The 16,458-nt window shown below is 33.4% G+C and overlaps 1 protein-coding gene across 1 annotated transcript; it reads left to right on the top strand.

The window, feature by feature from the left end:
• The first annotated feature begins 1,592 nt into the window (after window positions 1-1,592).
• Window positions 1,593-8,881, top strand: LOC133197213 (nuclear receptor subfamily 2 group E member 1-like). Its single transcript, XM_061333129.1, has 7 exons — window positions 1,593-1,736; window positions 4,453-4,695; window positions 6,112-6,238; window positions 6,398-6,753; window positions 6,875-7,246; window positions 7,357-7,527; window positions 8,508-8,881. Exons 1-7 carry the CDS (start codon window positions 1,703-1,705, stop codon window positions 8,744-8,746), a joined length of 1,542 nt encoding a protein of 513 aa, XP_061189113.1. The 5' UTR covers window positions 1,593-1,702; the 3' UTR covers window positions 8,747-8,881.
• Window positions 8,882-16,458: the final 7,577 nt, after the last annotated feature.

Raw genomic sequence — 16,458 nt, 5'->3', positions numbered from 1 at the left:
TAAACAATTTCCTATTGTCCTATTCTGCATTTCCTTTCCCTTATAACGGACTCATTCAGTTATTGAACAAACTTTAATTCCTTTCACCCAAGGATTCATTCTTTATTTTGGGGCTTACGAGAAAGAGAAAAATTTCTACTGCGTAAAATTCGAGGAAATTCAAAACATAAAAGTTGAAATCAAGAAACAAAAAGTTTACCGGATAGAGATAGGTGTTGCCCACTTTGACAAATTCAAATGAACATTGATATTCTTATTTTATTTTCTATCCCAAAATGATATAATCAATAGAATTTCAAAGTATTGCACTCAAAATGATCAAAGAATTAGTCATTATAGCATAATGTTATGTTACAATTAAAAAAAATGAAATTGATGTGTTATGACTTCTGGAGTTTCTAAACAATAAGAGAGCGACAACAAATAGAGAACTAAAAGGAATATCACAACAAATACTGAGCTGCATCATAACTTTTACAATAGGGAAAAATAAACAAAATTTTTGTTGTTTAGCTTTTTATTTGAAAATTGGAATAAGTACACGACTATATTTTATTTTCAAATAGAGATAAGTTAACGATTTATTCAAGAAACAATCATGATCTTCATTTATGTACCGTCTTATAGGATCTGCTCAACTATAAAGAAGAAAACAAAAATAGATGTATTTTAAGCACAAGGGCTAGTCAGATATGTTTTTCATTCATTATGTGTATATTTAGGGATGGGTGTCAGATATTTATTCAAATTCTCATTGGTACAGGTTTGAAATCCCTTTACACGTTTTAGAAATTCGCTAACAAATAGTTTCTGTTTATTAATTAAGAAAATAGTTGAACACTAGATATACCACTGTGATCAGCGGGGGTTCATAACCGATGGGTTTTTTTTTAAAAATCTTTTCTAATGCATGTACATGTATTTAGATATCATTTAATTTCATTACAGTAGGATATATATTTTTAAAGTAAAAGATCGTCACCTATGTTGAATTAAAACACAGGAAAAGAGTATAGGGGAGAAATAAATGGAAATACTCTTTTTATTAAATGTTATTTTTTTTTTAACTTTCTAGAAATACTAGTACCTAGGATCACAGTAAAAAAAAACAACAGTGAAACAGAACTACTTGGTTGGCATAGATTTAAAAGTTGTCCAGCTACGTCAACATGACCAGTGGGGGGCCACGACCAGCTTTCACCTGTGCTCCGAACAGCTCAGGTAACGCCAAAAATAAATCCCTAATTTTCTGATCAGATAATCTTCGCATTAATCCCTCTCAAAACTCCTCACTCTCCCCATTGGATACTAGAGAGAGCATTCAAACCTGCAATATCACATAATCCTGAGATAATCTTGGGCAACTTTACCAAAAATATAAAGCTCTTATGGCCAAAATATTACATGGTTAAAAACTGTCCTCAATGATGGCTAATTAAAAAGAAGAATGGTGATTATGTAAAAGTTATTAAAATATCACCGTTGTATCACCCACCCAACGAAGAATCGTCAATGAGATGACGGCGTAAACAATCGGCCAATCAGAAGTCGGATTGGAATGTCATTCAGCGCTCAACTTGCACGAGATTGACGCGATCATCGCCGGGTTAGGGGTGAGGAGAAATCAGTACTGTCCGTTGTGTATTACGACATTCCACCAGCAGCCGACATATACCGAGAATTCTACAGGTCTTCAGGAAGAATGAATCCAATTCTGTCTCCTGAAATTATCAGAGGTACATATTTTATACCATTGACTTTTTTTTATCTCAAGAAGAACTTTTAAAAGTTTATTTCTTAGTTTGTATGTATTTGCATTTATTTTTATCCCCATGTGAAACCCGTTCCAATTTTTTTATCATGTTGACCTCGGGCTAAAGTCGTCGCGTTCGAAAGGCATTCTCGATAGAGCGATTTGTAATTAAAGGAATATCAGAAGCAAATATATGTACATGCTTATTTTTGTATCTTTACATGGAAAATATTGATTATGCTAAGTGTGAAAACCCGAAAAAAACCTATTTGTTTTTATACTAGATAAAAAATAAAATTTAATTCACAGCGACAAAAAAAAATGTCTTGTTTGATTTCTAAACCAGGGCCACGTTTACCGAAAGAACTTAGGTCTAAGATCAAAATGTTGGGGGTTTTTTGCAAATAATTTTTTTCACACTAATTTGAAAATGGTTTCTAGCTTTTTAAAAATAACTTTAAAGAATATTTCTGTGCAACTATTTTTTAAGAGAATCATTAATTTTGCTGGAATTACAATCACTTTAAGTATTTGGTCTTAGTCGTAAGTTCTTTTGTAAAACAGGCCCCGGGTTTCTAAGAAATGCGCTGGCGAAGTGTCAAGAATTTGTATATCTACATGTATGCATACATGTAGATCGTTAAAAATTATTTCATTATTATTTATAGCCAGTATGTAAATGTTCTCTTTTCATATATAAATCAAATTTATTGTAGCGTCTGAAAAAAGAGGATTTCCTAAAAACTGAATTTTTTAGTAGATCTAAAACTATGTGATTGAGCATGCGTTCTAAAAAATGTAAAATAAATCTACGAAACAAATTTAATAAAACAGTTTAAAGTTACGTTGCTTTAAAGAAAAAAACATATAAAAAAGTTATTTATTTGCAACTTGTTTGCAATTTTACATTAATCCTTAAACCCATTTAATTAACCATAAATCATCGTTATTATATCATATTCTTTAAGGCACGGAGATTAAAAAGAATACCAAAAGTTGGCAACATTACGCAACAATTTAAGAAGGTGATATAATGCTTCATAAAGCTCTCCCTCCCTGAATGCGAACTCGTAGGGACATGGACTTTTGTCGTAATATTGTGTAACTGATATATGTATGAAAGACAAACTAAAATCATTACTGTTAAATTCTATCCTTTTGTATAGTGGAAAACAAAAATTTGTAATAAATTAGTCAATATTAATAATATTATTTAGAGTCGTGTTACATGGTGTTGCGTAGAATAACGACGAAAGGAGTAATACACGATGGGGTAACAGCGTGATCTTAGATATATTGCACATTTATGCAAGAGATTATCTGTTTCCAAATTATAATATTTCCCCCTTTTTTCTGTTTAAAAAAGTCCTAACTATTATTCATAAAAAAATATGAAAGACCTTTTGGTTTTATAAAATTTAAGATTTAAATTTTTTTCATTATTTATTTATTTATTTTTATCTTTTTTTCGAAACCAAATACAATACAAATACAATACATATTTCGGAAACAACATTTTCGCAAGTATAACATTGACAATGAAGAATTCAATAAAAACAGAATTTGTATGTTCTTTAACTGTCACGGGTGATACAATATTGGAGAGTTGTTTGTTGTTTTTCAAATTTAGCAGAGTAAAAACATAAATGATTACCACCCGCTGTCATGAGAAATAACAGTCAAAAGACACGCTCAAACGCAGCGGGGACTCGGTTAATCTGCATATGACCCCCCGACCTCATGGGGTTTCGTGTTTTAGCAGTCATTACAATTTTTGTTGTACTTAAATGCTTTATTTTGTCCTTTCTTGGATGAAATAGAAATGACACAAGCGTTGTTTCATCTGGAAATGATTAGTTAAATTAATCTGATTTTGTCTTTTCATATTTATTTCTTTATTCTTATATTCAATATTATTAAAAGTTATCTATCTCCTATTTTAACAAAAGATTTTTTGTGAGTGTAAATACATCTCAGTTTTTGGGGGGATTTTATAGTGATATATTTGTTATTCATGGTCATAATAGAAAGTTTAATATGACAGTTTTTGGTTTATCTCAATTCAAAGACTTTGACAAAATGACCGGTGGATAAAATATATATATATATTTTATTTAAACATATTTTATTGAAACATAATCAATAGGATTGGATACAAGTTTTATTAACTTAGATTGTCCTCTCCAACACAAACAAAATGACATATACATATACACTTGATGTACAACAAACAAATGTACAATACAAAAAATGCAGGGCGATAAGAAAAAGAGGGGGGGGGTGTTTGGAAAGAAAGGAAGGGGTTATAATAAAATATCACGGACATAAATGGACAATAAAGGCGATAACTATTAATATATATATGATGATAATCATAGATTTTTAATTATGAATTTTTTTTTAGGTAAGTTAATATTTCCTGAATAAAAGAGACGAGAGAGAAAAAAATAAAAAAGATTTTATTTCTTTACAAGTTGATATTAAATCGATGCCTACACTTGTACATTGGGGTTAATGCCTAATAAAAATCAACCGTAAAAGCAAACTGCATTTTCAAAATACAAGTACTTTTAATTAATCAAAATTTTAACAATGTTTTGTCCTAACTGTGGCTGTACCTGAAGCTATTGTTTTTTAATCTTTAGAAATTAATGAAAATTTAAGAAAATGATAATAATGAATCTTTTGTTTTGTTTTAGACGCTGGTCAGCAAGATAGAAAACCGGAAGTCCTATGTCTTGTCTGTGGTGACAAGGCTTCAGGAAAGCATTATGGTGTCCAGAGTTGTGATGGTTGCCGGGGATTTTTCAAGCGCAGCATTCGCCGAAGTCTGGAATACGTCTGCAAAGAGAATGGAAATTGCATTGTAGATGTTGCGAGAAGAAACCAATGTCAGGCCTGCAGATTCCGGAAATGTCTAGAGATGAAGATGAATCGAGACGGTAAAAAAGTTTCTTTTCTTTTAATGCTTGATATAACATTACGTATACACTTATTTTCTCTCGCTTTCTAAAAGTGGATGTTTAGAACTGAAAAAATGACAAGTGATTTCTTTTTGTACGTTAACAAGGCTTTGAAAGTTAATTGATGGATGGTTGGACAAGTGCTTGAGGTTTGGCTTCTGCATGTAGCTTTTTTTCCAATTGGTCTTAAAATATTTGTCTACCAAACTTCAGGTAATCATGTTGACTTCACCTGTGCTTTCTCAGAATGCTCCCCAATCCGTCATCTCGAGTGCACCTTTCTCCGGAGTGATCAATCAGTCGGGATCGGGTGTACCGGAAAAAATCTGCGCTGATCCATAACAATTGCCGGTTCTAGGGTTTGGGTCAACATAAACTTTGTGTAATGATGAAGTGAAATCGTGTCTTTAGAGCGATTTCTAAACCATGCTAATATGTATTGCTTCAAGTGGGTCTGCAGCAGAAGTTGAACAAATACAGAAGTTGATTACATTAAATTCAAATCGATCTTGTCAATCGTTTTATTTATTACATGTATAACTATATTTCTATATTATTTTCGATTTTATATAAATAATTGGTTTTACCTTGAAGTATAAAGGGTTCGCAGCAGAGACAGAGAGAGAATGAGAGAGGGGAGGGGCAAATCTCGTTTCATTGAAGTTTCCCTACTGAAGCTAAATGCACTGAAAGCAAATGACCAAATTAATAACACTCATTTTACATTTAAATGTATCGGGTCTTTATATAGAGTGTTAAGTGATCAAGTATCAGCATACTGTTTGTCAAAGATGGGAAGTTTGTAACGATAATTTCTTTGTTCCGGAGATTCTGTTGTTGTACAATAAACATATTTCAATGCCCAGTTTGCTTAGGATCGGTTAATTAAACCATACACTGACTGACGACAAAGCCCCTTACTGAGAGTGACACTCTGTTGACAAAACCATTCTCGTCTCACCTGTCTGCTCTCACTGCGCAGGCGAACTCTCGCGAGCGCACGCGACTACTCGAGAGGTTTTGTATACAGATTACGGAATGAAGTATTAGAGAAATATTTAATGAACGTCAGCTCCTGGTGTTAAATAGAGCTAATTTGTAAATAAAAAGTAATTTGATACCCCCAAATACCCACTCAATCACATGAATGCATACCCAGTTCAACAGTTTACAGATTGTAGAGTCTGTATAGCCGGATCCTCTTCATTATAGGTGCTTTTAGTTACAGCATGGAATTTTTATTGTCCAAATATGGTCCTAAACGAAACCGTCTGATATTTATTTTGATTAAAGAGTACGAAATTTACACGGTCTAGTTTTCATCCGCGTTTGCATAGTACGACTTCTTATCTCTGAAACAACCTAATGCAACCAACATAACAATGTCTTTTTCAGCTGTTCAGCATGAGCGAGCCCCACGCTGTTACCACTACAAGAGAGACAATTCTGAACATTATGGCGATTCCATAAAGAACCCTTCTCCTTTTCCTCATCAAATCGGGGATATGTTTGAGCGTCAGAGGTACAACTTTTGAATACAACTGAATATGTGCATTAATAATGATACATCAACCGCTGAATTTTGAGTTTTCAACAAGCAATAACGATGCCACAATTAACAATTTTGTAAAAGGTTCTTTAAATATTTTGTTTTTTCACATTTGTTTGTATTACTTTTCAGATGCTACACGTACAACCAGATCCCAAATTACGGAATGAATATCGGATATCGCCCAGAATATACTGTTCCTAGATATGCTCCATACATCCCCACTCTTCCGGTACCCATACCGGACCAAAAGAGAAACTACTTCCTGTCTGCCAGCATCACTAACGGCAACATTGATATCGGCCTCCGTCCGCACCAGGATGTCAGTGATGGAGGAAGTAGCAGCGTGTCCTCCACAAACTCTTCTATTAACGGTGGAGATAAAAGTATCAGTCGTTCCCCCTCTCCCTCCGTGGACTCGACCCAGGATACCAGGTTATCGCAGTGTGACACAAGTCCACTTCCACTTGACATCAAACCCGAAAAAGGTATTCAGTAATATTTTATTATGTTTTATCGCTTTGAGAATCTTTAAAACAGTTTTTCTTTAAAATTTGAATAAGAGTTTCTTTTTCTGTATTTCATGAATTTTTGAAAATTGTTTTACAGATACAGACATCAGACCAAGCATGGAGCTGCCATCTCCAGTGAGTTCCAGTACGTCTCTGTCAGACGAAAAGAATCAGCTTACCCCACCCAAAATGGCATCACCAGCTAAAAGCGGGATGGATCAGAACACAGCTATAGTGCCACCACAGTCCACCGACAGACCAACAGACAATGCTCTCTATACCAGTCCCTCTTCTAATGAGTGTACATTTGAGACTGCCGCTAAACTTTTGTTTATGTCCGTCAAGTGGGCAAGAAATATTCCGTCTTTTCTCCAACTCCCTTTCAGGGACCAGGCTATTCTTCTGGAGGAGTCATGGTGTGAACTGTTTGTCCTCAGTGCTGCTCAATGGTCGCTTAACATAGACGTTGGTAAGCCATATTGCTCAAAAGTTTGTCAATCTAGTTGTTAATCATATGTAAGAATTACAGTAAATTCCATGATTTCCTACGCAAAATATTAACCTTGCAATATTTTACAGGTTACCTGTTAAACGCTAATGGATACACGTTAGATGGGCCCAACATGGAGAAGACATCGTTGATGTCCGTGCAGTTGAGGCAGGTTCAGGATATCATCTACCGACTCAATAGCATCAGGGTCGACTCCACCGAGTATGCATGTCTCAAAGCCATTCTGCTGTTTAAGCCTGGTAGGCTCTTAGTTTGGTTTATACTAAATGCAAGAGTATAACATTTGATAACACCTTAATTTTGCATTTTTAAAAACATGTTTATTATATGATTGAATGCTTCTCTGGCTGAAATCATAAGTTATATTCAACTGCACCCAACCTATCAGGTAAATATAACATTTGAATTTTAGCTCTACTAGTCAGAGACCAGAGAAGCTTATGCGATAGTAAGGTGTCCGTCATCTGTCTGTCTGTAATCATTTTTTTTTTCAAAAGGCTAACCCTCCTAAAGTTTTAATCTGATATCAATATAACTTGGCACACAAGAAGACTACAATAAGATACAAAATTCTATATTTCTGTTTTGACTTCGATGACCGGTGTTGCCATGTTTGCTAGAAATAGAAATTTCTGTGAAATGCTTTTAAAAAGCTACTCCTCCTACAGTTTTGGTCTGATTTCAATAATTCTTGCCACAAAAGAGACTAAACCAAGGAACATTATTCTCTTTATTGCTGTTGCAAAGTTTCAAGTTCAAGTGCTACTTTTCTTTTCCATTGTTGTAAGTACAAACCAATAGAGTTACAGTCTCGTCAGAGACTTCTGGTTTTTTTTTCTATATTTGACAAAAAAAAAAAAAAAGATCAGAAGTTCTAAATTAATACAATTTTGCTATGCAATATGTTTATTTTTGACGGCCAATGAATTTTGAAATCCTGCCACTCTCACTGCGTTCGGTTAGGACTACAACAGATTAGACTGCTAGTCTTGCCTTGTGTGTTTGTATCATTTAATCATTGAATCATATAATTAAAAAATCATTGTGTTTTTGTTAATTCGATTATTTAGCAACCCTCGAAGTACTATATTTACCCTGTATTTATTGCACTTCTCTAGCTGATAGCTATGAACATCAGATACCGCAATATATATCATTCTCCAAACCTTTAACATGTAATGCCATTTGCATTTTTTTTAAAATTCAGTTTATTTTTTAGATGTTAAGGGGCTGCGTGATTCGCTACAAGTGGAAGCATTACAGGATCAAGCCCAAATGATGCTGAATGATTATGTCAGTAACCAGAGGCTCCTTAAAACACGTTTTGGCAGACTGCTTTTACAACTTCCGGCTATGTGCAATGTGAGTTCGCGGGCGATAGAGGACATCTTTTTCAGAAGAACAATTGGCAACATTCCAATTGAGAGAATTCTTTGCGACATGTTCAAATCAAGTTAAATCTTGATCATATTTGTTATTTTCTTGTTACCAAGTTTGCTATGTAGTATTTATGTCTGTGTTATTATTATTTTTTTGGTATACGCTTTAGAAAAGCGTGTGTTGTTCCATGTTTTGGCTTAAATAAAATTTTGTTCTGACTACTGTCGAAAAATGATTTTTCTTTAGTTTGACTCTAAGCTATCGAAGAACTTTATATGACAGCGTAAGCAATTATGATTAAGTTGAAATCTATATTCAAGTGTACTCAGAATCTGTTTTACTGTATAGCCTAATTGCGTCAAGGGAGTCCACAAACTTCTATATATAGGTACATGTATGCCTGCATGGCAACGTCAAGGGAGTCCACAAACTTCTATATATAGGTACATTTATGCCTGCATGGCAACATCAAGGGAGTCCACAAACTTCTATATATAGGTACATTTATGCCTGCATGGCAACATCAAGGGAGTCCACAAACTTCTATATATAGGTACATTTATGCCTGCATGGCAACATCAAGGGAGTCCACAAACTTCTATATATAGGTACATTTATGCCTGCATGGCAACATCAAGGGAGTCCACAAACTTCTATATATAGGTACATGTATGCCTGCATGGCAACGTCAAGGGAGTCCACAAACTTCTATATATAGGTACATTTATGCCTGCATGGCAACATCAAGGGAGTCCACAAACTTCTATATATAGGTACATTTATGCCTGCATGGCAACATCAAGGGAGTCCACAAACTTCTATATATAGGTACATTTATGCCTGCATGGCAACATCAAGGGAGTCCACAAACTTCTATATATAGGTACATTTATGCCTGCATGGCAACATCATGTTAATATTCTATTGAAGATTTGGAACTTTACTTCATCTACATCGTCGGAAAGATTGCATTTGCCCAGGGAAACATTGACTTGGTTTAATGGTTGAATATTTGGGAAAAACATTGATTCCCCTTCTACGGACGCTTTGTAATATATAAAAAGTAAAATAGAAACATAGGTGGTTAACTTTCCACACGCTAAAATCCAGGCAAGCACTGCATCAAAAAATAAACAAACAGGTATTCCTTTTTCTAATTCTTTAAAAATCTTGAAGATGATTGTAAGATTTTAAACTAACCGTTGAAAAAATTACATAGATACATACACTGTTCCTTTCAAAAAAAAAGAAAATCTATAATGAGGCCATCTTTAAAAAATTGTTTGTTTCCCCACTCCCGACCGACTAAAAATGGCCCGACTCAAAACTTTTTAACCTCCAGGAAGCATTTTTTTTTTTACTTTTCCCCCTGATTTTTCTCTTCTTGTGAAGAAACATGTTGAAATTTTCTTTGAAATTTTCACCTACCTACCGATCCATTTTTTTAAGTGTTAGTCGGGAGAGGGCAAACAAACAATATTTTTAAGACGGCCTGACCCAGTCTTTCTCAGAAGATTTTTTTCATTCATTCGGAAAGCCAATTTTTTTAAAAACAAAAAGGTTCCATAAAAATATTAATCATCAAAGTTCACAAAGCAACAGAATATGGTTGCTTCTGATTGAAAGGGTCATTTGAAACCTTCCAGATAAAATTTATCATTCAGAAGTGAGATAGAGAGTCTTTATGTACTCTTTCTGTCAGATCACCGGGTAAAATGACCAAGTTAAAGGTTGCTTGAGGGTGTTTGCATTTTCACCTAACCCATCCCGGAAAAAAAGCTCCGTCTTGAGTCTGTGAAGTCACAGATACTTTGCCTTACAGCGTGATTGTTAATTAATTTGATTGCGTTTTATCGCTATTTGCCATAAGATGGAACCAATGAAAAAGGTTAAGAATAGAACAGTGATCGATCTCATGTATATCTTAACAAGAGGCCCATGGGCCACATCGCTCACCTGAGCACATTGGCTAGGAAAAAGCACAAATCACTCCAGTATTGAAAAGTTTAAAGGGGGGGGGGGAGGGGCTTGGATTTTGAACTACCTGAGGATGCTTCCATATCAATATAACAAATGGCTTTGCTGTTCATGAGCAGAAGATTTTTAAAGATTTTTTTCCTATATATTCCCTTGTTAAAAATTTGATCCCCAATTGTGGACCCTCCCCCCCCCCCCCATCATTTGAACAAACTTGAATCTACACTACCTGAGGATGCTTCCATATCAATATGACTAAACATGGCTTTTCTGTTGTTGAAAAGATTTATTCCTATATATTCCTTTGTAAAAATTTGATCCCACATTGTGGCCCCACCCTACCCCTTGGGGTTATGATTTGAACAAACTTGAATCTACACTAACTGAAGATGCTTCCATATCAATATGACAAAACATGGCTTCGCTGTTCCTGAGAAGAAGATTTTTCAAGTTTTTTTCCCTATATATTCCTATGTAAAACTATGATCCCCCATTGTGGCCCCTTCCTACCCCCAGGGGTCATGATTTGAACAAACTTGAATCTACTCTACCTGAGGATGCTTCCATATCAATATGACAAAACATGACTTTGCTGTTCTTGAGAAGAAGATTTTTAAAGTTTTTTCCAATATATTCCTATGTAAAACGTTGATCCCCCATTGTGGCCCCACCCTACCCCTGGGGGTCATGATTCGAACAAAGTTAAATCTACACTATCTGAGAATGCTTCCATATCAGTATGACTTAACAAGGCTTTGCTGTTCTTGAGAAGAAGAGTTTTCAAATTTTTTTTTCTGTATTTTCCTATGTAAAACTTTGATCGCCCATTGTTGCCCCACCCTATCCCCAGGGGTCATGATTTGATACAAACTTGAATCTGCACTACCTGAGGATGAATCCACATCAATATGACTAATTGTGACTTTGTTGTTCTTGAGAAGAAGATTTTTCAAGATATTTTTCTATATATTCCTATGTAAAACATTGATCCCCCATTGTGGCCCCACCCTACCCCTGGGGGTCATGATTCGAACAAAGTTAAATCTACACTATCTGAGAATGCTTCCATATCAGTATGACTTAACAAGGCTTTGCTGTTCTTGAGAAGAAGAGTTTTCAATTTTTTTTTCTGTATTTTCCTATGTAAAACTTTGATCGCCCATTGTTGCCCCACCCTATCCCCAGGGGTCATGATTTGATACAAACTTGAATCTGCACTACCTGAGGATGAATCCACATCAATATGACTAATTTTGACTTTGTTGTTCTTGAGAAGAAGATTTTTCAAGATTTTTTCCTATATATTTCTCTGTAAAACTTTGATCCCCCATTGTGGCCCCATCCTGTCCCTGGGGGTCATGATTTGAACAAACTTGAGTTTGCACTACCTGAGGATGATTCTATATCAATATGACTAATTGTGGCTTTGTTGTTCTTGAGAAGAAGATTTTACAAGATTTTTTCTCTATATATTCCTATGTAAATTTTTGATTCCCTATTTTGGCCCCACCCTACCCCTGGGGGTCATGATTTGAACAAACTTGAATCTGCACTACCTGAGGATATGACTAATTGTGGCTTTGTTGTTCTTGAGAAGAAGATTTTTAAAGATTTATTCCTATATATTCCAATGTAAAACTTTGATCCCCCATTGTAGCCCCACCCTACCCCTGGGGGTCACGATTTGAACAAATTTGAATCTACACTATGTAATGAAGGTGTCACATAAGTTTCAACTTTTACAGCCCAGTGGTTCTTGAGAAGAAGATTTTTAAAAGATACCACCAAATTTTCACTAATTCTTAATTATCTGCCCTTGAAAGAAGGAATGGCCCTTCATTTGAACAAACTTGAATCCCCTTTACCCAAGGATGCTTTGTGGCAAGTTTGGTTGAAATTGGCCCAGTGGTTCTGGAGAAGAAGTCGAAAATGTGAAAAGTTTACAGACGGACGGACAGACAGACAGACGGACGACGGACAAAATGTGATCAGAAAAGCTCACTTGAGCCTTCGGCTCAGGTGAGCTAAAAACATAACAAGTTTGGGACCCCTATTCCTCACTGTTTCACCTAGCTGTATGTTTTTTTTTTCCAATTCATACATAGTTGCTATCAAATATGTGGATTTTTATTATCTACTATAATAGTACAATTTCTTTATTCGAGATATTTAAATGCTATTAAAAATGAGTGTATAAACTGTTACCTATTCGTGTATAAGTATATGACAATAAATATAACGACATATTTCCTAATTTCTATAAAATTTACTGTTGAATATGCATGCATCACTAGAGTGTAGGACAAATTTTGAACACCCCTGGAATTAAAATTGTCAGAGAAGTAACTAAAAGTTTTATTAATATTCATACTCAGCATGATTAACTTTTCTATACAGACTAAAAACAATTCAAACAAGGAAAGAAAAGAAAAGAAATTTCAAAAATTCCACGGACAGTAATTTGTCTATTTGAAAAAAATGATAATAAACAGTAAATCCAGAATAAACAATGGCCGAACAATTAGTATCAAACATATCAATCAAAATTCAACCAGCCAAAAGATTATTGTAGTTGCAAACCAAATCATTATAATGATACGGAAGCCCATTTAGGACCTATCCAAAAAATATTTTTGATATAACGAATTGTAGAATTTGTTAAAACGAATTTAAAACGTTATAACAATTTCTTTGAATTCGTTATAACAAATTTAATATGTTATAACAAATTTGTTGAATTCGTTGTAACGAATTAAAAAAAAATGTTATAACGAATTAAATTCGCTTAAACGAATTCTAAAATTTGTTATAACGAATTAAATTCGTTAAATCGAATTCAACAGTCGGGGCATATAGGAAAATATGTATGAATTCGATATAACGATTTGTCGAATTCGTTTTAACGAATTTAATTCGTTATAACAAGTTTCAGAATTCGATATAAAGAATTTAATTTGTTATAACAAATTAAATAAATTTGTTATAACAGATTAAATTCGTTATAACGAATTAAATTCGTTATAACAAATTCGACAATTCGTAATATCGAATTCAAAAATATTTTTTGAAAGGTCCTAAATGGACTTCCGTATGATGACAACAAAACTATCGAGACTACGAAAGCCCATATAGGACATATCACAAAATAATTCTGAATTCGATATATCGAATTGTCGAATTCGTTATAACGAATTTAGTTCGTTATAACAATTTTTTGAATTCGTAATAATGAATTAAATTTGTTATACAGATTTAGTGAATTCGTTATAACTGATTTCAAAAATTTGTTAAAACAGAATAAATTCGTTTAAACAAATTTTAATTTGTTATAACAAATTAAATTTGTTTGAAGATATTCTAAAATTTTGTTTAACGAATTAAATTCGTTTAATCTAATTCAATTATTAGGGCCTATAGAAAAATATATATGAATTCGTTGTAACGAATTGTCGAATTCGTTTAAACGAATTTTATTCGTTATAACAAATTAAATAATTTGTTGCAACGAATTAAATTCCTTATAACAAGTTTTAGAATTCGTTAAAGGAGTATAATTCGTTATAACAAATTTTTGAATTCGCTATACCGAGTTTATTTTTCATCAATATACATAGCAAATTTCAAATAAGTTTATGCTCAAAAAAAACAAATATGGGATTTTTTGTTATGTGTGGTATCGCCTTACGGCGCATGGATGATGACATCTTTGAAGTGTCTAAGCAACGCAACGTTTCATCTGCTAAAAAATTGGATAACCCCCTCTTAAACTCGGGAATTTCACTGATGCACACTAATACAATTCGAATTCCTTTGTATTCCTCCTTAAACAGGCGATGAACCAATCTGGCACACACACACTGGACCCCCTTCAAAAGAATTGTATAAGCAAGTTAGGTACTGTACTCTCGCTATGTTCAACTAAATAGCCAATCTTTTTTTTTCGACGGTCTTTCGCTTAATATTCCCAGTAGCTGTTCATCCTGTCCTCTACAAAAATTTAAAAGTTTTCAATTTAAATTTGTATATGACAATTATAAAGATTAGAAGTCGTAAATTCAATAAAGAAAATAATTAATTTTAGAAACTTGAAAAATTTCTTAAAACAGTAAAAATTTTCATTGTGATAATCCGTATGTTTCGTTCTACCTCAAGGAAAAGGTTTCCGCTTAAAAAATGCCCATTCCACTTGTATACTTTAGATACAATAATATTTTAAATATTTATTTTTCTTATGCTATCATTTAAATTCTGTAATTAAAGGCATTTCACTAAATCTACTTAAATCTGAACTGCTCTTCAATGCGCCGTAGCGTCAACAAACGTAGCCATTTTTCCTGTATTGTGCGTAACACTTCCCAGTTAAACTGTCGAAAATTAAGAAAAATTCTCGAAATTTTCCAATTGTCGACATAATAGCTAGTGAATTAAAAAAAATATGATAACTTTTACCCCAATCTTATCTATATAAAACTGTTATTTCGAAATGATATTGGCGTATTAATTTTTAATTTAATCAATATTTTATTATGCAAAGTCAGTTTACATAATTGGATTGGACATCAGGCATGGCCTATATAAGTCCTCTCCAAGAAGGTCAAGGTTACAAATGTTAAGAATTGACAATGATTTACAATCATGATGAAATAATTCATAATAAGTTACATTAATTTCTTCTGTTAACTAGAAATGGGAAAAAAGGAGAGAAAAATTAATAAATTCACAAGAGTTATTACTTAGCATGTATACTCACTATACAATATAATGAAAAAAATAAAAGAGTGCAAACAAACAACAAAATAGAATAAGTAAACAAATGAAGTGCAAACGACAAATATGCAAGGGAAAAAAAGCAAAGAAAATAATATTAATAATAATAAATAAATATTGGCGTATTCTCTAATGAAACCCCGATTTTTTTGCACATTCAAATATAATAAAATCCTTATTTTTTCCCTATATTTTATTTTAAAAAAAATTAAGATGTACTAAGATATGATAAATAAACATTTCCTGAAAATTTCAGCGTAGTGCACGTTGTCCACGAATTTACCGGACATGTATACTTTGATGCAAAAAATGCATGTCCTGTCGCTGATTGTTAGATAAGGATTAAAGTACGTTCACATAGAATAAGGTATGACAATGCCGAACATAGCAGAGAACCTTACAATCTGATATCAATGAATCTCGTTGGATTCCTGATTACAATTGGTAAATAATTTAATTTCTAAACAGTATGTTAGACAACCCGATAGATGTAACTCATCAATTCTCACCCTGCTCAAACTTGTCGCGTATATCTTCTTGTTCTCTTAGTTGTACAAAAATGTTGTCTGATGTTTCTGAATTCGTTCTAGTCTCCATTACAAGTCCTGTGTTGGGTACCATTTCATGCAATGATATATTTGAAAAAGGTATAGAAAATTTAGTTTTGAAAGTTGGAAATTGTGATATGTAAGTTTGTGTATTATCACGGTTTGGTTGAATTATGGGCAGTATGTTCTGACTTCTTTAAAAGAAGAAATGCTCGTAAGGGTTAATTTCTTAATTCAAAAATAGCATTTATCAAGGATCTTAAATCACTAACGGACTTTTTCCCCAGAAATATTTTAATATGATTATTATTTAAACGACAAAATTATCTTCCTGTCAAAACTTTATACATGTAGATCATAACTCACCGAAATTGTGTTCGCAAGAAAAGTTCTACAGTATTTGCCTTTTGTTTTAGCTAAAACCAACACACTGGATTGTTCACAGTGCGGTGAGAAAGTCATTTTAAAGTATTAATATATACTTGAGTAGACTTTATT

This window comes from Saccostrea echinata, unplaced genomic scaffold (assembly GCF_033153115.1).
Source record: "Saccostrea echinata isolate AGI-Se365-2 ecotype Australia unplaced genomic scaffold, CSIRO_AGI_Sech_v1 ptg000030l, whole genome shotgun sequence".
NCBI lineage: Eukaryota > Metazoa > Mollusca > Bivalvia > Ostreida > Ostreidae > Saccostrea > Saccostrea echinata.
The sequence above is the reverse complement of the archived record's forward strand: the minus strand, read 5'-3'. Positions and strand labels throughout refer to the sequence as shown.

Bases quoted from the DNA above. Each gene is read 5' to 3' on its own strand.
- LOC133197213 (XM_061333129.1), top strand. From the start codon at position 1,703: ATGAATCCAATTCTGTCTCCTGAAATTATCAGAG. The intron at 4,696-6,111 runs GTAAAAAAGTTT...TGTCTTTTTCAG, and splicing joins GATGAAGATGAATCGAGACG to CTGTTCAGCATGAGCGAGCC. The intron at 6,754-6,874 runs GTATTCAGTAAT...ATTGTTTTACAG, and splicing joins TGACATCAAACCCGAAAAAG to ATACAGACATCAGACCAAGC.